Source organism: Palaemon carinicauda, chromosome 1 (genome assembly GCF_036898095.1).
Source record: "Palaemon carinicauda isolate YSFRI2023 chromosome 1, ASM3689809v2, whole genome shotgun sequence".
Lineage (NCBI taxonomy): Eukaryota > Metazoa > Arthropoda > Malacostraca > Decapoda > Palaemonidae > Palaemon > Palaemon carinicauda.
Genome location: NC_090725.1, coordinates 212,103,700 through 212,128,699, shown reverse-complemented (window position 1 = coordinate 212,128,699; position 25,000 = coordinate 212,103,700). Strand labels below are relative to the sequence as shown.

Here is a 25,000-nt window from a genome sequence, read left to right as displayed (position 1 = left end):
TAATATTTCCTTAATTATTTTTTTATTCTATTTAACCCTTTTTTAATGCTGCATGGGCTTTAGAACTCCCAAAGGAATTACTGGTGCTGGCTTAGAATACACAGTTCACTTTGATAAGTTTGAATTTGTTTATGTGTGTATTGGGGTGGGGGGATTAGTTACGTTTAATTTGAACATGTCTTATCTATATTTGTTTTTGTTACCTTTCTTGGTATTTTTTTCTTCTTTTTTTTTTCAAACATTAATCAGAATGCTTAACTTTTTATGACATGGATGTACCCACTCAACTGTGTTTCATGTTCCTCTCCCTCTTTCATATCTTGTTATAAATTTTAGTTAGTTTTTGTCATTTTCTTTGTCTATTACTTTTCACTTATAAACTTCATTGTTTTCATATCTGAACTTTGGAAACCTCTCAACATTAGTCTTCACTTCCAATTACTTTTGGAAAATTCATAGTTAAGATTAAATGAGAGTCTATGTGTTTTTTGTGGTGATTGATTGATTGATTGATTTGAAGTTCTCTGGCATCCTGATCTTTTGTGGTGAACCAGTTGTGGATACATCTTACTGTTTTCCCTAATATTCCTAAATTTCTTAAAGGTGATGATAGAACCAGAAGTTTGTGGATTTAAGTATAAGCTGTATTAACATACACATTCAAATGAATGTATTTAATTTTCAGTTTGGGTAATTCTATAGATACTTTTTTCTTTATAGAGATGCATTTCATGACATGAACTTCCTTCAAGATTTATGGTAATAAGATTTGAGAAGAAACTTTGTGTATCGGTATTTAATTTCTTTCCTTTATTATAAATCATTGAACCAAAATTTCCCAAGAGGATGTGTTTCCAAGAGACCTGTGTCATTATGGAGCTCATATCATTGTTGGTTACTTTGAAAACTTGAATAAATAAGTTAGGTTACCAGACCGGCTCTTGTTTTTATCATCAGTTAAATTGCCGTGCCTTTCTACACAGAATATAAACACACATTTCAAGTCATTTATGATTTTATTTTGTTGAAAGATGCAAATTCTGGATGTAAAATCAACGACGGCTACTCAATAGCAGACATACACGCTTTTATAGATACATTATTATTGTTTATTTTCCTAATTTCTTGGAAGGATGAGAGTTACTGATAATTCTTTGAAGGTAATTTTTGTATCTGTCTTTAGTCTCCTCTTGAAATTAAAAGTTTTCCATTTGTAAAGGTACTCTGTTGTGGTTAAGAACATTGATAATGGGAATACCCTACATGGCACTTTAACCTGCAGATTAAATATTTGTGTTGCTTAATTAATTTTTATCATACTTTGATTATCAGGGCCCTTGGAATCCCCATCTGAAATTTCAGTCACTGTTACGAAGGAAATTCAGACGAGATCAACTGATGCCGAGCTAAAGTGCACAGCTGGTTCCCGATGGAGGGTTGATTGCAATTGGTGTACGTGCAATGAACTTGGCCAAGGAATTTGCACTAAAAAAGGATGCCCTTCAGGTAAGAGGGTGTTTTGCTATGTATTATTGTAAAGATAACAGTATATTTTGTTTATGATAATATTATTCTGTTTCTGGATTAGTTTTTGGATGTGATGAAGTTTGTTCAACCTGGATTATGATAGTAGAATTGGAGAGCAAGAGGACAATTTGTTTTATGTCTTTTGATAGTTAATTAGGTTATGATAATGTAGGAAATAATATCTTGAAGTTAGGGTACCAAATGACAAAGGTTATGTTTAATTGAATGAATTATGTATGAATACAAGCTGAAGGTTTATCGGACCTTTTTTTTCTTTAATCAAATGCAACGTATTTATGCTTCATTGTTTTGTCTTTCTATCCACATATTTCTTCCTTATAATTACTTCATTACAATGTAAACGTTAGGAAACCTTAACTCCTACCAGGTTATTTCATACACTTTTATTTAGTTATTACCAAACAAATTTTCCCTTGAGGAGGGTGGATGTGAAATATGATTTTTGTCTTGAATAAGTTCTCTAAGCATTCTTTCCATTACTTTCTGGACTTTATTATTGATGTTTGCCCTGCTACTCCCATATTTAGTATTTTATGGTTTCTGCTGCTTTCCCGTACTCATTATTTTAAGTCCAAACCATCACAGTCTTTGACATCTGAATCTGCTTTCCAGCCACTTGACACCCCACATTTTGCGCCTGCAACATGGGCTGTTATGTGTAACTCTGATACCGAACGGGAAGAGGAGAGGCAACCACAACATCAAATGTGGCTTAAGAAATGTCATCATTATCAAAGGAAATATACGTATCAAAATGTTTGATGAAGGTCCTTGAAATTATGTCATTTATGTATGTCTCGTCCTTAGTTGAAGTTTTGTTACCTTTCATAGAATGTCCAATATTTATAACAGGTCTTTCAACAAGTTCTCTGATAACTATATTTTCATTTTCAAAAATCATTGGGATTATTCAAAAATAAACAATGAATATTTTTTCAATTATGATTCACTGCATATAGTATTACTCTCCATGAGTTTATTGCAAGGATTTGAAATATAGGCTATACATGGAAAACAATGCACCAGTGAATAAGAGTATCAAAACCGATTACCGTATAAATTTTGATAAGCCAAAAGTAATTTTTTGAAAATTAATATTTAGTTATCGGAGAACTTTTTGAATAAGCTGTTATGAATATTGGATATTCTATGGAAGATAACAAAAACTTTTCTTCTGAAGATAGATTTATGAATGCTTAAATTTCCAGGCCCCACATTCAAGATTTTAATGCAAACATTTCCATTTATACTGATGATACTTCTTTAGCTTCCTCCAATATTGTGGTTACCGTCCCTCCTTCAGTTTAGGGAACACGGTTGCATACAGCAACCCATGTTGCAGGCTGCCAAGCTGTCGATCTTGGACATGGTGCAGAACTACCACTTAGGGATTCACGGAGCTTGGGTGGTTCGTTTTTACTTAAATATTATCGCTATTGCTTAAATTTTCTAAGTTTCTTTTTTTTTAGTATTTCAATGCTCTTATTCAGATTGATAAGGAGAATTGAAGAGGTTCTTGAAAACTGTATTTTCACCTTATGTTATGCCAATCGTAGTTTATATAAATTCTCTTCATTAGGTAGATTTACGTTCTTCCTCCTGTTGTGATATTGTTTTGATTCTAAGACTCTCTCGTCTTCCCCCTGTGTACCTCCATTCTCTTCTTTACCTACGCTTCGTTTTGCAAAACTTTAAGGTTTATTCTCTCTTACTTTTTACATCTTGCTTCCACCACGTCTGACTCACAATATTCCTTCCCAATATCACGCTACAATTTATTCTGTATCCTTTTATATGCCTTCTTACACTAATTTACTCTTTGACAATTTTACCTTCAAAAACTTCTTGGCTTCATTATTTTTCCACCTTTAAGATTTAATAACTGTATTTTGACAATCTTGAATCTTCGCTATCAGTTCAGGTCACACCTTTAAATTCAAGTTTATACCTGGAATGACCATGCAATGTGTTTTGTGACATGTATGCTCACCATATTAGTATGTTTTTTTTCTACTTAGAATATGTTCCAGTATCAATCGAAAGTAATTTTTCCAAGGGTTCTTGTTCATATATTCCATTACATGTAATCTCTTTGTAACTTCGATCCAGTGTTGTTTACTTTATTGTATACATACTCCATTTTTTAACTTATGGTAAATTTTCCAATTTCAATCACACATATATTCATACAGTATATTTAAGGCTTATTTAAGACTTATATCATAGAAATTTGAATCGCAATCTTAAGTAAGGCAGCTTGTGTCTATACACAAGGTTTACCAAAAGGGTGGGTAGGAAGATGTTACTCTTTCAAGAGAACAGTTTTTATTTATTAATGGCATTCTGTAACAATCTAACATTTCATAGTTTCTTCCCCGTTTCGTTGGAGAGGGTGACAAAAGGATTTTAGGATTTTACATAATATTTAACACTTAGGATATATGCTTGTGGTTTAGTGGACCAGGGTTGCCAGTCATCCCCATTGTCACAGTCCAGTCTCTTCTAAGTAACAGTACTAATTTGAAAGGGGTAGTTATATATCCACTGTATGGGGCAGTACCTCATGCACCCCTAGTTGTAGGAGATAGATAAAAAATGTGATTGTGTTGTCCTTTTTCTATGGCGCTGCATATTCAGCATCTTGAGATAGGCCGTTGCCCCCTGATTCCAATACTTTTATTCCTGTTCTGTGACACAACAACAATAACAGGCTTTATTTAATGAAAAGAACCCTCTGCAGTGTAATGATAATTTTAAAAGAATTAAATGTTAAAATATGATATATGTTAGATTCCTGTGACAAGTTATGTTATCTTTAGATGTAATCATGTATAGATCTGATCCCTTTTGGGCTAAGCCAAACCAGTGCTGTAAGAAATCAAGGATTTATTTTAATCTCAATGTAGAAAATGGCAATACACAGGGTCATAATAGGACTATTGCAAATCTGTTAGAAATACTACTTATACCACTTACTTTCGATGGGATTTCATAAAGATAAATCTAATGGTTTAAAGTACTGGACTAACTTTACTACTGTACATTGTTAAGAGCCCACCGAAGAGGAAGAGGAGGAGCCACAATGTGAAGGAACATCTCGCTGGAAGCAGGACTGCAATTGGTGTAACTGTGTTGATGGTCGAGGCATTTGCACATTGAAGGCTTGTGGAGAAGGTAAGTGCAACATAATCTGTAAGCATTTTTGCAGGATCCCTTCATCCCCTAATTTCATTGACATTTTCTTTTTCTTCTTTATCCCCATTCCGTCTTCTTTCTTTCACCTTTCTGTAAACAAGCTTCCTGATTAGTGTTAAAACCTTTTCTCCCTCAAAAGGGTCCTTTGGTCTATAAGCCAAATCAATAGCCTAATCTCGTTATTGACCCAGATCTTGTAGATTATCTTGAGCCCAACGCTATTGTAAACAACAGAAAATAAGTGAATACGGGTTTTAAGAACTGGTTGACTAAAGAATGTATTTTAATACAATGGGAAATAGGGGCCTATACTTGAAATTCTCTCTTTTGCAGTATCTAATAGCAATTTTTTTTACCTTTGTAGAAAAGAATCTTGCAGGACCTCAACATTTTATGTTATTTTGGATTGATTACCCAACTTGCTTAGATAAAACTATTTCAGATCGGTCTTTGCAGGATACAGCAGCTTTTGTAAATTTTATGCGTTCTTATATGGTTGAAAAGTTTCTGATGTGCTAAAATACTCTTTGATTTCTTCCCCTATTTTGGGTCCCATATTCGTTTAGGATAGAAATGATATGTCGGCACAAATGGAATACAGGACTCGGTGATGCTTTGAAGTCTAATTCATGTAAACTCTTGTTTCTCCCTTATGTCTTGTAGCAGCTATATCTCAAGATATTTTTCCTTCAAGGTAGTAGTTTTTTCAACTTGGTTAGGCCACTGAATTCATCTCTATCGGACAATCCGGCTAACATTTTAATGATTTATCAAACATAGACGAATGTAAAGATGATCTTCCTCAACAGATCTTTGCAATAAGAAAGCTGTCCCACTTTAATCAGATTTGGAAAGGCTTTCATCCCTAGGCTTGGGTTCTATCTATGGTCTGAGGGGTATCGAATTCTTGTTAACTTAAATCCTTCATTGCCCAGGGAACCAATACCTTTTCCAAATAATCTAAGCAATTTAGCATGGTCCCATGTTTCGATAATAGAGATGGTAAAGCTTATATAAAAAAAATGTTATAGAAGAGGTCTTGGATCCCTCTGTGTTTTATAACAGGTTGTTCTTAATCCCCAAAGTTTCGGGAAGCTGAAGACTGGTTCTAGATGATTTGATTCTAAATAGGTTCAAAGTTCTCACCAAGTTTTCATTGGAAACATTCTTGACTTTCCTGAAGCAATAGTGAAAAGTAGACTGAAACTTTTTGAAGACTTGACAGATGTGCACTGTCACATTCCTATTTATCAAAATACAAGGAATCTCCTTTAATTTGTGAACTGTCTGAAGGATTACTAATTCTAGTGCCTGTGTATCGATCTAAGGACAGCTCTTTAAGTCTTCTAGATGATAGTGAGAAGGATTTGTTTTCAACAAGTATGGTTCCTCAAGTTGCTGTAAAAGCTGTGAGTCCTGCCCAATTTGTAGAAGCTACTTTTGGTTCCAATGCAGAGAATTCTATATTTTGGAATGATAAGAACAACAGTTCCTTTTGGGGGCTTCTCTTGGAGAAGAGGATTTAGTCATGTCTTCTTTCATTGAAAAAGTTCAAGCAGATAAGGTTGCTGTCAGTTTTGTATGTTAATAACACTGCTAGTGAAGTTTGTGTTGATGGGTTGCTTAAAGATTCAAATAGTTACCTAATATTCAACAAAATGAATGTTCCTTCCCACCTCCCAACAATCTACTGGGCCCGAAATAATTGGCTTTTAATTACTAATGAATATTGGCTATTGGTGTAAATGACGGAATGGCTAAGTAAGTTCGAGAAAACTCTTTTCTTTGTGGTGAGCTTGTGCTTAAAGCATATAAATGCAATACGGACAAGTACTAAAATGGAACTTTTAATGTTAAATGATTTTCTATTAATCTTTAGTCTTACCGAATATGATCAATCTCCACTTTTTTTTCAGATGTAGCTCTTCCTCCCCAAGATGATGTTTCTGTTTCTTATCCAAGCCTAAACCCAAAACCCTCAGATGATGAGGTTCTTTGTACCAATGGTTCACGATTTCGAGATGAATGTAACTGGTGTTCCTGCGGTGAAGCTGGCATTCCAAGTTGCACCCTGATTTCATGTGTACCAGGTAAAACATTTTAGTTATTCAATTATTGTATGATTTTTATAATGTGCTATGGAAGCTTTGGATCTTTGATTCTTCAGAAATTCTATGATGGGTACGGGAGAAATTGATCCTTCGATAGAATTATCGAAGCTGCAAAGAAAAAATTATTACAAATAGAATTTTAACTAGTTATTAGCTATATACTCCAATGTTGTATTCTAAGATTGTATCAATATTATCAAACCAATATATTTCAAAGATGAGATCAATATTCTTTTTCAAGTAGTAATAATAATAATAATGATACATACATACATATACCAAGGCACTTCCCGAAATTTTGGGGGTAGCCGACATCAAACAAATGAAACAAAAAAGGGGATCTCTCCTCTCTACCTTCCTCCCACCCTGACAAGGGACTCGACCGAGTTCGGCTGGTACTGCTAGAGTGCCACAGCCCACCCTCTCCCGTTATCCACCAGAGATGAAGCTTCATAACGCTAAATCCCCTACTGCTGCTACCTCCGCGGTCATATAACGCACCGGAGGAAGCAGTAGGGCCTACCGGATCTGTGTCACAATCGCTCGCCATTCATTCCTATTTCTAGCATGCTCTCTTGCCTCTCTCACATCTATCCTCCTATCACCCAGAGCTTTCTTCACTCCATCCATCCACCTAAACCTTGGCCTTCCTCTTGTACTTTTCCCATCAACTCTTGCATTCCTCACCACCTTTAGCAGACAGCCATTTTCCATTCTCTCAACATGGCCAAACCACCTCAACACATTCATATCCACTCTAGCTGCTAACTCATTTCTTACACCCGTTCTCACCCTCACCTCCTAACCCTATCTACTCGAACACCAGCCATACTCCTTAGACACTTCATCTGAAACACATTCAATTTCTGTCTCTCCATCACTTTCATTCCCCACAACTCCGATCCATACACCACAGTTGGTACAATCACTTTCTCATATAGAACTCTTTACATTCATGCCCAACCCTCAATTTTTTACTACTCCCTTAACTGCCCCCAACACTTTGCACCCTTCATTCACTCTTTGATGTACATCTGCTTCCACTCCACCATTTGCTGCAACAACAGACCCCAAGTACTTAAACTGATCCACCTCCTCAAGTAACTCTCCATTCAACATGGCATTCAACCTTGCTCCACCTTCCCTTCTACATCTCATAACCTTACTCTTACCCACATTAACTCTCAACTTCCTTCTCTCACACACCATTCCAAATTCTGTCACTAATCGGCCAAGCTTCTCTTTCGCGTCTGCAACCAGTACAGTATCATCCGCAAACAAAAACTGATTTACCTCCCATTCATGGTCATTCTCGTCTATAAGTTTTAATCCTAGTCCAAGCACTCGAGCATTCACCTCTCTCACCACTCCATCAACATACAAGTTAAACAACCACGGCAACATCACACATCCCTGTCTCAGCCCCACTCTCACCGGAAACCAATCACTCACTTCATTTCCTATCCTAACACATGCTTTACTACCTTTGTAGAAACTTTTCACTGCTTGCAACAACCTTTCACCAACTCCATATAACCTCATCACATTCCACATTGCTTCCCTATCAACTCTATCATATGCTTTCTCCAGATCCATAAACGCAACATACACCTCCTTACCTTTTGCTAAATATTTCTCGCATATTTGCCTAACTATAAAAATTTGATTCATACAACCCCTACCTCTTCTAAAACCACCCTGTACTGCTAAGATTGCATTCTCTGTTTTATCCTTAATCCTATTAATCAGTACTCTACCATACAATTTTCCAACTACACTCAAAAAACTAATACCTCTTGAATTACAACACTCTCCCTTACCCTTATATAGTGGTGCAATACATGCACAAACCCAATCTACTTGTACCATTGACAACACAAAACACATATTAAACAATTTCACCAACCATTCAAGTACAGTCACACCCCCTTCCTTCAACATCTCAGCTCTCACACCATCCATACCAGATGCTTTTCCTACTCTCGTTTCATCTAGTGCTCTCCTCACTTCCACTATTGTAATCTCTCTCTCATTCTCATCTCCCATCACCGGCACCTCAACACCTGCAACAGCAATTATATCTGCCTCCCTATTATCCTCAACATTCAGTAAACTTTCAAAATATTCCGCCCACCTTTTCCTTGCCTCCTCTCCTTTTAACAACCTTCCATTTTCACCTTTCACTGTCCCTTCAATTCTTGAACCAGCCTTCCTTACTCTCTTCACTTCTTTCCAAAACTTCTTCTGATTTTCTTCATATGACTGACCCAATCCCTGACCCCACCTCAGGTCAGCTGCCCTCTTTGCCTCACTTACCTTGTGCTTTACTTCCACATTTTTCTCTATATTTTTCATACTTCTCTACACTATTACTCTGCAGCCATTCTTCAAAAGCACTTTTTCTCTTGTTCTTTTACCTTCACTCCTTCATTCCACCATTCACTGCCCTTCCTCATGCTGCCTCCAACAACCCTCTTGCCACACACATCACTTGCAATCCCAACAAAATTTTCTTTTACTTACTTCCATTCCTCTAAATTACCAGTTTCTCTTACTATCACTTCGGCATATGCCATTTTCAACCTTTATTGATATTTACTTTTTACCCCCTGTTTTATTAGCTCTTCAACCCTCACTAGCTCCCTTTTACATCCACCTATAATAATAATAATAATAATAATAATAATAATAATAATAATAATAATCATAATGATAATAATAATAATAATAAAAGAGGGTTGATCATATCTTTGGAACATCCTATTTTTAACATATGTTAAATACATCTGTAAAATGCAATACTGTATAAGGATATATCACTCTTTGCAGGCAGTGTAGGCCTACACAAGTAGTAATTTACAGCTACTCTTTAAGTTCTTTCAGAAATCACAGTTTCATAGTTCCATCTTTAAGGGTTCATTTAAATATACTGAATATTTATAAAGAAAAATCAGAATAAAAATTTGTTTAAATTACGAAATATATGGACTTGATCTTTTTATGGAGGAACAAGGTTGTTGCCTATTCGGAAGTAGACTACTTATACATATAGGAAAAATTGTTAATTGGACCAAATAGTGCTAGAGCAATTCCTGTTAGATCGATTGGTATGAGACTAATCATCATTAGACCAATAATAGCCTACGTAATCCATTGTGAAGTAATTGACATAGCTACTCAAGGTTTGATATGTTAATACCTAAAAAAGATATGGTTTCTGTTTTTCTCCTTTATTTGGGTATTCAGAAATTGGTACTTCTATAATCATTTCATTTACATTACTTGAAAATTTAACAGAACTTTTGTATATACATTTTTTCTGAATTTTTACTTACTTTCTATTTATGAATATTGAAATGAAATATACTGATAAAAGTTGATTTTAAACTTGTAATGCATCATGTATCTCGAACTGAGCTCTGTTCAGAGAAACCTTGCCTCCATTATTAATCATTAATGATAATAATCATTATTAATAATGCTAATAATAATTATTAATAACAATAATTAGTGTTCATAATGATGACTATTTATGATAATATAAAGCACAAGCTTTACAATCATTCAACATTTACAACTGAAAGAGATATTGAAAGAATAATGATAGAAATAACAGTAAGAGACAGAAAAAGAAGAACATGAATACGAGACCAACCTAAAGTAAAGGATATTCAAACAACATGTAAGAAGAAGAAATGGACATGGGCAGGACATATAATGAGAATGAAAGATAAAGATATGTACAATATGAAAACCAAAATAGGTTCCTAGAAATTCAAAAGAAGGAGGGGAAGGAAGAGAAGACAGTGGATTGATGAGCTAAAAAGATTTGCAGGTATAGAGTGGCATGGAAAGGCATAACCAGATGTGAGTGGAAGGGCATGTCTAATGCCTTTGTCCTGCAGTATACTAGCAATACCTGGTGATATATATTCTTACAAAGCTGGTCTAGTGTAGAATAAATAATTTATTCATGTATTTATTTATGTATTTTATATGCTCAGTAAGGTGAGTTCCTCTCATGTAAATATAAGTTTGGTATGTAAATAACGTAAGACTTTCGTCGTTAATTTCATTGTCTTTTTCATTCGTCGGTATATGTAAATTTACGTTATTTTAAATAAATAACTTTTTATTTCATGTATTTTGTTATGAAGTCTTACGTAACCTGTTTAAGAGTGTTATAGGATGGATACGAGATACGAGATTTTTATGAGGTTGTTTGTGAGAAAATATGCAATGCTTATATTTGCCGTGTGTTTTGGAATGATCTCGAAAACCCCAGTGTTAGATTTTATCTTTTTTTTTTTATTTCCGAGGACAAAGGTGGGTGGCACTAACTGAGAGAGAATCGTCTCGCTGTTGCGTTGGTATGCGTCCGAGAGAGTAATCATCGCCAATCCTTACGTCCTAAGGCCAATTCCCAAGCTTCCAGATTTTGGACCTAGAATATTCTGGAAGTAGCTAAGTCCATATATAGGCTCGCCAGGGCTGCATAGCAGCAGAAGAGAAACAGCCGTCCTATGAAAGAGCCAAAATTCTCTCTTTTTCTAGTGCCTATAGTGTGTCCTCTCTAAAGTGATTAAGTTTAATTACGACATATATCGGGTGTAATGTGGTGAAACATTACCAAAGAAGTCAAAGGTGATTTTGAATTTATTGTGTTGTGGTGAGTGTTGGCATTGTGTAAATCTTTGTAACTGAACCAGTGAGATCTATGAAAATACGGGTAGTTAGTAAGTTTATCAGTTACTTTATGTAAGTTCTTTAAGAGTTTAAGCATTAGAATATAATAATTTCTTTGGTCGTAGTCTACGGTTCTATTTAGATTTAATATTTCAAGTCTAGTGATTATATAATTTTCAGAGCGTAACATTTTTGTCTTAATGCAATTTATGGGGCATAAAGTTGAATGTTAACAAAACTCATAAGTATGATTGTAAATAGATCGAAGACAGTTGCTCTTCAACATCGGTATCTCAACATTATGTTTCTTTGCCTCTGTACTACTTTTTTTTAATTTTAGGTGTGTTTATCGACAATAAATTTATTCTTGAGAAACAAATTAGGTTTGTGTTCTTCAGTTGCACAAAAATTGGTTTATTGAGAAAGTCTTTCAGGATTTTCTGTGATCTATCAGTTCTGAAGAAGTGTTTTAATTCTTTCATTCTGCCTTTTTTCAAGTATTGTTCTCATGTCTGGTTTCAGATGCTGATTTTCATCTTAATTTGTTGGACAGGAACTTACAGTCTATTGAATTTCTTATTCCTAATATAAATATTAATCTTTGGCAGCATCGCTCAATTAGTTCATTATGCATGTTGCATAAGATTTGTCATAATTCTGACCCTGTTTGTAATACCAAGTATGTAGTTAATTCTAATAGTCAAGCCTCTCCATCATGAGGCGCAATACTACATAGTATTCTAGAAGTTTTATTCCAGCCATGAACGAGTTGTGGAATGATATTACTAATCGGGTATCGATGGAACTTCAAAAATTCAAACTTGCAATAAATGCTTTTATGTTGATCAGGTTGATATGAGTCTCTTTTTATAGTTTATATATGAAAGATCTGTTTTAATGTTGTTATTTTTCTAAATATATATTTTTTTTAATTTTTTACTACTTTTCATATTGTTTATTCATCCTTATTTTATTTCCTCATTTGGCTATTTGTTCCTACACTAAATACAAAGCCTCATTCTTTACCAGTCATTCTCTCCAGAGTCACAGGCGACATAGGAGGAGACATAATCGTTCTTGCTCTTCCTCGCCTTCTGTCTCTTCTCGAGATATCTTGCCGCAAGACTAAGCGCTCTCGTCACAAACTTAGAGCGCTTCCTTCTTACCCTAACATAGGACATCAAGAGCGTATGCGCCAACATGCGCATACGCTCCAACAAGAGCATAACTCCATCACGCCTGCACGTGCGCATACGCGCCCAATACCATCCTACACGACAGGTAAAACCTGCGTGCCAACTTTCTACTGTTAGAAGGTCTTCTGACAAGGCAGCCATGCTGCCTTCTCCCGCAGCGCTAGCGCTTACCAAAGTGCTAGCGCTTACCAACACGCTAGCTCTTTGTAACTCGCCAGCGCTTATCAACGCGCCAACACTTACCGGCGCGCCAGCCTTCTCCCGCATCCGCAAGGATATGCACGCACGCCCACGCGCCCCATATGATTCTACTATGCGTTCGCGCTAGGGAATTTTATCCTGCGCGCGCGCGCCCTACGGCTGGCACAGACGAGCAAGATAACTCTCCCGCACGCCCGTTTACGCCTTCACCTAGATATTCTCACCGAAGAGACAGGCGAAATAGGAAGAGACGTTATCATTCTCGCTCTTTCTCGCCTTCTGTCTCTCCCCAAGACTTCCTGCCTCGAGATTATATACACTCGTGCCACAAACCTGAGAAGAACGATCCCTCTCGTCATCGTTCTGCCTCGCTGTCGTCGTCGTGCGAGGGATCATCTAAGAAATCAGGAGCGCGGCCAAGGGCAAGGCACGTCCTAATCTCGAACCTTCTTCTTCGCATATTAGTTTGAGGGTCTCCATCCGCTCTAGAAAAAGTCAGATAGAGCGCTTCTCCTTGATTTTCTCTCTATCTTCAGAGAGATTGCTCTCGCCTTTGAATTCTCGATCTCTGACCCTTTGGGGTCTCGTGACAATGAAACCTCGGTTTTCCGGTGCGCTATCCCTTCGTTTTCTCACAGCAAGTTGCTGAAACCTCGGATTTTAGTGCATTTAATCTCGTTGACACTTCGGTGCCTCGTGACAAGGGAGAATTCTGTTTTCCCGTTGCTCTAGACCTTCGGGTTCTCGCAACACAAACTCTAGGGGCATGCACGTTCACGCTGAACCTTCGGGTTTTCGCAACACAACTTCTAGGGGCACGCACGATCACGCTGAACCTTCGGGTTCTCGTGACCCAAGTCATCAAGAGTGTTACTCTTAGGTCAGAGAGTCTTCGGACTCTTGTCACGCGGAGTGTTCGCATACGCCCATCCAACACTACGCCTATAACAATCAGGAGTTTTACTCTTGTGGCAGAGTCTTCAGACCCCAGTCACGCAGGTGTTCGCACACAATTAGCGCTATTCACGCAAATCTCCGATCATACACTCGCGGGGTCAATCCCTCGCTCCCGTGTTTCAGACAGGACAACCTCCCTAATTCCTTTGCTCCCTAATGAGTTAACGATTTTGAGTCTCTCGGAAACCTCGAAAGAAGATGCAGGGCTTCGCCCCTTCTTCTCTTCGGTTGAGAGCAGAAGGGAAAAACGAAACATGTTAGAGAGGCTAAAAGAAAACACCCAGATAGCAGCGACGTAGAACACGATGCAGAGGGCTTCGGCCGCTCTGTTCGTTATTCTGCGCTTCATGTGGCAGCTCATGAGCTGCCCATATTACGAGGTGACACTTGTTATCAACCTGCAATTTGATCAACTTATTGGGAAACTTAGATTGCTGACAGGAGGTTCGCCTCCAGGAATTAGAGATCCTTCCCTTATGAGGGAGTGATAACCTTTCTTGGAATTGGACTGCGTGAAAGATCCATCCTCCTTCCGAGGGAAAGCTTCCCCACTTCAGTCAGTCAGCAACCTTCCCTCCTTCGTAAGGAGTTGCGAACAGGTCAATGAGTTTTACCTCTGCTATCTCGTCCCCGAAGACTGTGCTTTCTCCCCTGGAGCTGGGGAAAAGCAAGTCTACGGCTTTTGCCTCCTTCGGGGCAACTTCTCCCTGGGAGTATGCTTGGCTCAGGCGATGTCCTTCATAGGGAGGACTTCTCTCTCGTTCACGAGAGGAGATTTTTACGCCTACGTTTTTTCCGTAAAACTGGGAGAAAACTTGCCTAGGTGATGTCCTCCTTCAGAAGATCTTCTCTCTCGTTCGCGAGAGAGAGATTGTTTCGCCTTCACTTTTTTCCTATAGAGCTGGGGGAAAGCTTGTCTTGGGCAATGTTCTCCTTCGGGAGAACTTCTCTCTCGATCGCGAGAGAGAAATTATTAAACCTACGCTTTTCCCCATAGAGAGGGGAGAAATCTTGCTTTTGGCAATCCTTCCTTCGGGAGGACTTTTCCCTCGTTGAGAGAGGAAAGTTAATACGCCTACGCTTTTCCGCACAGGGCAGGGAGAAAGCTTGTTTTAGGCGATCTCCTTAGGGAGAACCTTCCTACCAATCATGAGAAGAAAACTTGTAGGAGTTTACTGATCTGCGCTCCTCCCTCTTATGCTTTTCGGTTCTCCTCCAGGGGCGGAGCGAGAGCCTTGTTTTAAGCAACATTCTCCTTCGGGAGAACAAATCTACCCTGCGGAGGACTCATTTTCATCCCTGACGTTCTCCCCTTCATGCTGGTAGGAGACGTCTTTTTTATCCTACTGGTTCCCCTCACGTTAACCCCTCGAGGTCTCGTGACGATCACCCTTTCGCCGGGCGTGATCTGGAGCCTTTAAACTTTCGTCATGTTTATCCTACAGGTTCTCATGACCTTAGGAGTCCTTCGGGCCTCTGTCGCGTTGGACTTTCGAGTTCACACGACTTGGAACCTTCGAGTTTCAGTTATGCGGAGTAGTTGGTCCCTCGTAACAATTAGCACAGAGTGTCCGTGCACGCGCGCAATTAGCGCTACGCACGCGATCATCGTCATTAAGAGTTTACTCTTATGACAGAGCCTTCCGACTCTAGGCAGCGGTCTTCGTCATTACCTCCAGGCACTCCGACTTCTACCATTCTTCCCCTTTCGATAACAAAGATACGAGCAGTAAGATATAAGGTTTGTCTGCTACTCGCATCTCCACTTTTCCCTGTAATAACACGCAAGGGATTATCGCAGCCTGAGGATTCCTCGTGAATGCTGCCGTCGAGGGACTCTAATAACTATGTGTTATATCTCATGCCTCGGCGATTTGCATCTGTCTCCTCGACCCTTTGACTCTCCAGCCTTAGACAGGCTATGTATTGACAGTCTGGGGTTCGAGTCCCACCCAGACTCGTTAGACCCTCCAGTGCCTACAACCTTACCATCCTTGTAGGCTAAGGTTGGGGAAGCCTATAGATCTATCTGCTGAGTCTTCAGCAGCCACTGCCTGGCCTTTCCTGGTCCTAGATGGGATGGAGAGGAGGCTTGGTCGTTGACCATATATGGTCAGTCTCTGGGACATTGTCTTAACGGCTAGTGCAATGTCACTGTCCCTCGCCTCTGCCTTTCTTGAGCGACCTTTAAACCTGATCTGTTTTCCAAATTCAGAGACGTCAACCTTCTCCTTTGATCTTAGATCCCCTCACGGCGAGACTCACACCAGGCTAATCCTCGAAGAGACACTCAACTCTTCCAGGCTCTTCTCAGTCACAGAAGCCTCGGCAAGGGAAGCGACTTCAATGTCCCTTCTGGCTTGACCTGTATTCTGATACAGTCGGCTACCTTGCGAGCCACGAGGACTTGTCAAACCAAAACTCTAGGCAGACCCTACAAGAAGTCCTAACTGCTGGGGCTAAGACAATGGACTTCATAACCGCTACAACAGCGACAATGTGAAGCAATTGGATCCTCAAAAGGAAGGATCAGTAGTTCCCAGACTTCCTTTTGTACTTCAGTGAGGAAAGCTTCTCTCAGTCTCGGCGATTAGGGGCTATCGTGCAGCCTTGAGCCTCATCTGTAGATGAAGAAGGGGTTGACCTCTCCGCCTCAGAAGACATCTCCTTGGTTGTTTCGGTGTTGGAGTGATCTTGCCCCCCCACTTGAGATTAGACCATCTCCTTAAGACGTGTCTTATGTTCCCTGAAGGGTTTGCCCTATGTGCCCTTACGGGCCTCAGACTACTCTCTGAACGTTAAGACCGTCTTCCTCGTACCTCTGTCCTCTGCTAAAAGGGTCAGCGAGCTACATGGTCTGTCTTAACGTCACCCATTCTAAGAGATGGGGGGGGGAGTGTCTCGCAACTTTGTTCCGGGCTTGGTGGCTAGACTCATAATCCTTCATCTACCGATGGGAGATTTCGAGAATTTCCACTCTCAATAGGTAACACAGGATGCAGTCCAGTCGTTACTATGTCCAGTCAGGGTGTCAAAGAAATAACTGAGGCGCACCAGACTTTTCAGACCACGCCTCCGTCATCTCTTCCTTGTACCAACAGGGTAAAGAAGAGAATATCTCGCAACACCATCTCTTTCTGACTTAAGAAAGTTATTGCGAGGTCTTTTGATGGAGACCCAGAGGCAGCACAACCCAGAGCCCATCAAGTTAGGGGAGTGGCTGCCTCTCTGGCATTTAAGAGAATTTTCTCATTCTCCCAAATCTCAAGTGTTGAGGTCTGGAAACGCCAATCTACATTCACTGCTCACTATTTGAGCGACGTGACACATAGGTCTCTAGACACCCTTTTTATAGGGCCTATTGTGACAGGTCAACAGATGTTGTTACTACCTTACGCCCTTATAGGGGACAGTAACCATTGGTTGAGGATTCTGGGTTACACTAGGTTTTTAGAAGGACATCCATCAATCTCCTTCGTCTCCTTCTTCCCCACATCTGGGGATCCTAGCCTGTATCCAGTTTCAGCTGGACTCGCCAATGGAAATAAGGTATGATACTCATCTGATTCCTCTCACAGAGTATAAGTTATACTCGTGGTCACGTGGTTTCCCCTTGGCAAGGTCGGGGGAATCCCAAGTTTGAAGGGGTCCAAGTCGAATGTTCCTGACCCACTTCATCCTGAAACATTTGTTTCCATGAAGTTGCAAACCTTCAGTCGTACAGAGATTCTGGGGATCTACAAAGAAAGAAGATAATGGAAGATTGTTGCTTCAAAAGAGTCTAGTCTGAGGACTATCTTCCCTAAAGATAGGGAACTCCTTGGCCACCCTGACCTTAAGACTAAGTCTCCTATGGTAAAGAATCACCGCCCCCTAGGATAGTCCTAACTAGAATCTGATTGAAGGTAAACAGCAGCTACCGACCGGCGGTCCCCCACCACAGACAGATGGGTAATTACCTGTCTGGTCGTTAACGACCTTGTTAAGGTTTTTCTGCCGTATTTTTCAGCTCGCGCTAGAATATCTCCTATAGTAAAGGATTCGGGTTTGTATGTTAGGAAAAATACAAACTCTGTTATAAGTTTGTCATTTTTCTCTGTTGGAGGCCTTTGGCTTATAACATCCAGCTTTTCCAACTGTGGTAGTAGCTTAGCTAATAATAATAATAATGATAATAATAATAATAATATTGATAATGATAATAATAATAATGATAATAATAATAATAATAATAATAATAATAATAATAAATATTAATTAATAATAATAATAATAATAATAATATATATAATTAATAATAATAATAATAATAATAATGATAATAATAATAATAATAATAATAATAATACAGGTCCAAGCCCCAAGGAGTAGTAATTGGCGAACATGCCGGATGGTTGTCATTTTGAATGGAATGCGCATTAGGTATATTTTAAGGAGAGACAGTTCGAGAATCGCTCTTTTCTACAGGGAGTGCTTTCTTCAGTACACAGAATAGTCTGCCCTGGAATTATAGAAAACTGCACTTATCTATGACTTCTTTCTTCAGTATTTTGCTTACAAAGGAGTCGAGTTCTAGGGTTCTGGCCTGATGAAACTTGTTTCATGGAGAGGGTTTTGTATTCATAACTGACTGTGATCTTTTGAGACTACACTTCATCCACTGAGAAAAGTTCCAACATTCCCAAAAAGGCTTGAAACGACCCTAACCCAAAGCTCCTCATTGGCGAGCTCTTCTGCCTCACTTCAATTTACTAGCTCTTCTGTTTCCCTTCAATGATCTCCAGTGGTCTCCTCTTGCTCTAAAACCCAAGTTCACTGTCCGTGGGAATGACTCTGACCTGGGGAGGAGTATCTTTGCTGCCCTCGTTCCTACTAATAAGACTTCAGTTTAGGTCGAGCTGGGATGGGAAACAGGGATATTTCTTTTTGTAGGATGCAGAGGATTTATGAAAGGGAGCTTTCTTCATTTTAAGGAAGGGCTAATACATTTAACTCCATTTCTCTGGAAGTGACGTAGCCATTACCTCTGCATTGGTTTTGGCTTTCTCCACAAGGGCTTGGGGGAGGATGATTTGCACAGTGGATCTCTGTATAAAAATTTTTCTACCTCCACTTGGTCGTAATAAAGTTTTGCAAGACTTCATAAAGAATAAATTGACTACTGCTGGAGTAGATTTGGGATCTCCTATAACCTCCCCCCCCCCCCCTTCCAAGGATTCCACAGTAGACACTAAGTTGTGAACAAGGTCTGTTACAGTGCAAAGGTGATCTGGTACTAGGGAGGAATGGTTTCACAATTGATTTGTCCCAACGTAAGTGTTCCACTTCTTAGGAATAAAGACTTCAGGAAACCTTTTGAATTCCGTGAAGTCTTCAAATTATTTAGGGTAAGCTATACTCCTAAAAAGGGGCTACCCTCTTTGTACAAGGTAAATTCACCTTTAAGCAGAACCTCACTCATTGACTGAAATGTTATTATTTTTTTTTCTTTTTTTTTTTTCAAAAGGAGAGTTTTGTGGCCAGGCACTGCCATTCTGACCACCTAAGCATTGAGCAAATTATGGTCAAGGGTATTCCAATACAATAATGTAGGTGTGAATACCATCTATAAATAGGTATCAAAACTGCTGTGATATGGGTTAGTAGGTCTTAGACATTATATTAATACTCTAGAAACTCTATATAAAATGTATAAGATTTAATGTGTAGAAGTATCATCCTACTGTATACACAAATCCATTTTTTATATTAATTGTGTCAGTGAAACAGAGTAATGCATTGTTCATGTAATTTTGTAGAGTTTACACTATTAGTTTAGATTCTTCTAAAATATTATTTTTCTTATTGCAGAGCTTATCGAAGCCTCCAAAAATGAGCCAATGTGTATAGGCAACTCGCAATGGAAAATTGATTGCAATTGGTGTAACTGTGCAAACGGGAAAGCAGTTTGTACTCTCAAAGAATGCTTGCCAGGTAAGCTTTTGAAGTTTTAAAGAAATCAGATGTGTTTATTTATGATAGTGATATCCACAAGTAAGGAATACACCCACTGTTTTTTGTGTGAAAATAGCGGGAAAGGACTCTGTACACTTGAAGAATTAATGCTTTTAGGTATGCCTTCAGAATTTGAAAGAAACCAGATGGGTAAGGGTTCAAATGTTATCTATAATAGTGAGATTTACATGTACGGAATAACTGTTTAATATTTTTCTTTTAATAACGGTAGGGGAGGTTGTACAATTGAAAAAAAATAGGATTGGTAAGGATTTAGGAGTTACTTGTAAATGATAAACCCATTGTTTAATTTCTATATTTGATAATAGGAAGGAATCTGTACACTTACAGAACGGTTGCCAGATAGGTTTTTCAACTTGGAAAGAAATGTTGTGTAAGGGTTTAGTTAAGATATTCTTTATAATAGTGATATTTACAAAAAAGAAAAATGAATAAATCTGCTGATTTCTTTTTTTTTTTGGGGGGGGGGGCGGGTGGAAATGACGAAAAAGCAGTGTGTACCACTCGAAGAATTATTGCCAGGTAAGATGTGGAAATTTGAATTAAATGAAATAGGTAAGGGTTACATTATTAGTAATATTTACAAGGAAGGAAGAAATCTACTTTTTGTGTTTTCTTTGTGAAAATGACTGAAAATGAGATTGATAAGGGTTTATGTACATGTTCCTTACACTTCATGAACCTTCTTCAAGACTACATTTAGTGATGGAATTACACTTTATCATAAAGGCATTGGTGGTGAAAATTTTGATACAAAAGTATATGAAGACTTTGAAACTAATTAACAAAAATTTATAAATAAAAGCTTTACAAGTATAAAGATAAAAATTTTAAGATCAAAGTTTTCTTACAGGGCTTCACAGAATATAAAGCTTACGATTCCATTTTTTTTTGTAGCCAGATTGATGTCAGTTCTTCAGGAATGTCATTTGTTGTTCAAAGATTTGAAGATGACATAGTTTTAATTATGCAATCATGGGAGAAATTGCAAAAGATGATAGATGTGAATAGAGAAAGCAGAAATGTAGGACTTAAAATGAATAAAAGAAAACCTAAGATAATGTTCAATGAAACGGGAGAGAGACAACAAATTAAAGTTATTGAAGAACCTCTAGATATTGTCAGTGAATATATTATGATACTTGGGACAGGCAGTAACTGTTTTCCCAGGAAATGTGGCCAATGAATATATTATGATACTTGGGACAGGCAGTAACTGTTTTCCCAGGAAATGTGGCCAAAATGAAAAAAAGAGGACCATGGATGGAGAGCTTTTGGTAAACAGTATGATATTATGAAATGTAAAATGCCACTTTCTCTAAAAAGACAAGTATTTAATCAAATGGTACCAGTATTAACTTATACATCAGAGTCTATGAGCCTAACTTAGTCTTAGAACATAAGCTAGTTACAACTTTGAGTTTTGGAAAGAATAATGATAAGAATAACACTAAGAGAACGAAAAAGCAACATGAATACAAGAGCAAACTAAAGTAGAGGGTATTCCAACAACTTGTAAGAAATCGTAATGGACATGGGCAGGTCATATGATAAGAATGACAGACAATAGATGGGCATTATGAATAACAGAGTGAGTCCCTAGAGATTATGAAAAAAAACAAAGGAAGGAAGAGAAGACGATGGATTGGCAAGCTAAGAGAATATGTGGGTATGGACTTATAGAAAGATCATAAACAGAAGGGAATGGAAGGACATGTCTGAAGCCCTTGGTTTGCAGTGGACTAGTTATGCCTGATGATGATGATGATGATATATATATATATATATATATATATATATATATATATACATATATATATATATTTATATATATATATATATATATATATATATATATATATGTATATATATATATGTATATATTTATATATACATACATATATATATATATATATATATATATATATATATATATGTATATATACATATATATACATATGTATATATATGCATATATATATATATATATATATATATATATATATATATATATATATTATATATATACTGTATATATAATGTATATATACATATATATATACAAATGTATAATGTGTATATATATATATATATATATATACATATACAAATGTATAATGTATATATATATACATATATATATATATATATATGTATAGTGTATATATACATATATATACATATGTATATATACACTTATATATATATATATATATATATATATATACATATGTATGATGTATATATATATATATATATACATATATGTATATATATATATATATACATATATGTATATATATATATATACATATGTATATATATACACTTATATACATATATACATATATGTATATATATATATATATATATATATATATATATACATATATATATATATATATATATATATATATCTTCCTCATCATTATCATCATCCATTGCTAGTCCATTGCAGAACAAAGGCCTCAGACATGTCCTTCCACATGAATCAGTTTATAGCCTTTCTGTGCGAATCCACACCTGTAAACTTAATCAGTTCGTCAATCTATCGTCTTATTTCGTTCCCCTGCTTCTTTTACTATCTCTAGCTGTCCATTTGTTGTCTGTCATTGTCATTATATGTCTTGCCCATGTTCATTTCTTTTTCTTACATAATGTTAGAATATCTTCTACTTTAGTTTGCTCTCGTATGTGTATTGCTGTTTTTCAGTGTCTCTGTGCTATTCCCATCATTATTCTTTTCATAGGTTTTTGAGATTTAACTACCCTATATTCTAGGCTTTAGTAAAGCTCCAAGTTTTGATGCGTATGATAATACTGGTAGGACCATCGCATTAAATACTTTTCATTTTAGAGAAAGTGGCATGTTAATTTTCATAATCTCATTTTGTTTACCAAATGCTTTCCATCCCTATGTTATCCTTCTTTTAATTTTGGTGTTGTGTCCTTGGAAAACACTTACTGTCTGTATTGATAAGCAATCTCTAGAGGCTCGTCTTTAACTCTTATTTATTGTCTCTCTGCATTTCCATTGAATAGTATCTTAGTTTTATTCATATTCATTTCCAGTCTTAACTTTCTGCTTTCTCTATTCAAATCTTCCATCATATCATGTAATTCTTCCCATGATTCACGAATCACAGATATGTCATCTGCAAATCTTAAGTTGTTGAGGTATTCCCCATTAATGTTAATTCCTACATTTTCCCAATCCAAATACTTAAAAACGTCTAGGCATGCAGTGAATAATTTAGGAGAGATTGGGTCTCTCTGTCTAAGTCCTTTCTCAATAGGAATTTTCTCACTTATCATTGTGTAGTTTTAGGGTTACTGTACTTCTTGTTTATATATTTTTTCAACTGTTCTAGTAGAATATTCTATTCCTTGTTTGTTTTTGAAGGGCTTTCATTACTGCTGATGTTTTGACAGAATCAAAAGTTTTCTCATAGTCTATAAATGCCATACATAGTGGTTTGTCATATTCTTTTGATTTTTCCATTAGCTGGTTAATTACATAGATATGATCAATTTTTGAATACCCACTTCTGTTGATTTTTCCATTAGCTGGTTAATTACATGGATATGGTCAATTGTTGAATACCCACTTCTAAAACCTGTCTGCTCTCTTGGTGTATTCAAGTCTAGCTGTCTTCCTATTCGGCCTATTATGAACTTCGTAAATATTGTACATATTAAGGAGAGTAAACATATTGGTCTGTAATTTTTCAGGTCTTTTGTGTGTATCTTTTTCGAATTAGTATAATGATAGAGTTGTTCCAAGCTCTAGGTATGGGGCATTCTTGTAGACATTTGGTGTAGATTCCAGCCAGTTTTACTACTATGAAATCTCTTCCATCTAGAATTCAATCAATTATTAGGCCATCTTCCCCTGTTGCTTTGCCTCTTTTCATGCCTTTTAATGCTTTCTTTACTTCTACTGTTACTTTTGGTACCGGCTCAGTTGTTTCATTATTTCTATTAGTGAAGTTATTTCTTATATCATTATTGTATATCATTGTAGAGAAATCTGCATTTTTAATCACTCCATCTCTATTTTGGATATTTCCATTTTCATCCTTTAATGCAAACATCTGTTGGTGCCCTGTTCCAAGTCTTCTTTTCATCAATTTGATGCTTCTTCCTTTCTTGAGCATTTTCTCAAATTTGGTCTGATTGTGTTTACAAATATCTTGGATTTTCAGCTTGTTTATTGTTTTGGACAGTTCTGCTAATTCACTCTTAGATTTTACCCTCATTTCCTATCTTTTCTTTATTAGGTTTTTGGTCTTTTCTGATAGTTTTGCTTGATCTTGTTTAGAAAGTCTTCTACTTATCTTTTGTGCTGATTTCAATACCAACTTTGTTGAATTGTTGTTCATTTCTAATTTATTTGCTTCCATTTCATCATGTATGTGTGAATACCTATTTTGTATTGGTAAACTAACCTCATTAGATTTTTCTCTTATTGCAGGAGTGTTATTTTCTTTCTTAAAATTTTTTTTCTCTCTCTTTCCTCAGATATAAACATATTTTGCTTCTCACCATTCTATGATCGGTTGACTTTTACTTCTTTAAAACTGTTACATCTTTAACTAAATTGACTTTTTCACTGTGAATAATATCCATTTCATTTTTCATTTCTTCATTTGGGCTTATCTTTGTCCATTTTCTATGATCCTATTTATAAAAGAAGGTGTTCATGATTTTAAGATTATTTCTTTCAACACATTCTACAAGCATGCCTCTGTGTTTCCTTGTGCCTACTCCAAATTTAACTTCTGCTGATTCTTCTCTCTTCTTTTGACCTTCTTTATCATTGAGATCACCCAAAACAAATGTAAATTGAGTCTTGTTTTTTTTCATATATATATATATATATATATATATATATATATATATATATGTATATATATATATATGTATATATATATATATATATATATATATATATATATATATATATATATATATTTCTTCATATTTCTTCCTCTATTTAGGATATTTTTGGTGCATACATTTGAATGATTTTTAATTCATAATCATTTGGTTTGATTATTAATCCTGCGAGTCTATGTAGCCGCCCACCAC

The 25,000-nt window shown here is 36.7% G+C and overlaps 1 protein-coding gene across 7 annotated transcripts in view; it reads left to right on the top strand.

Annotated features, from left to right (window-relative positions):
* LOC137653849 (kielin/chordin-like protein) overlaps positions 1-25,000 on the top strand; it is a 352,325-nt gene that overhangs the window by 73,228 nt on the left and 254,097 nt on the right. For all 7 annotated transcript variants that reach the window (XM_068387520.1, XM_068387509.1, XM_068387513.1 and 4 more), the window contains exons 4-7: positions 1,333-1,506; positions 4,600-4,722; positions 6,660-6,833; positions 19,745-19,867. In XM_068387520.1, the coding sequence (XP_068243621.1) occupies positions 1,333-1,506; positions 4,600-4,722; positions 6,660-6,833; positions 19,745-19,867 (594 nt within the window). The remainder of the gene's footprint in view (positions 1-1,332; positions 1,507-4,599; positions 4,723-6,659; positions 6,834-19,744; positions 19,868-25,000) is intronic.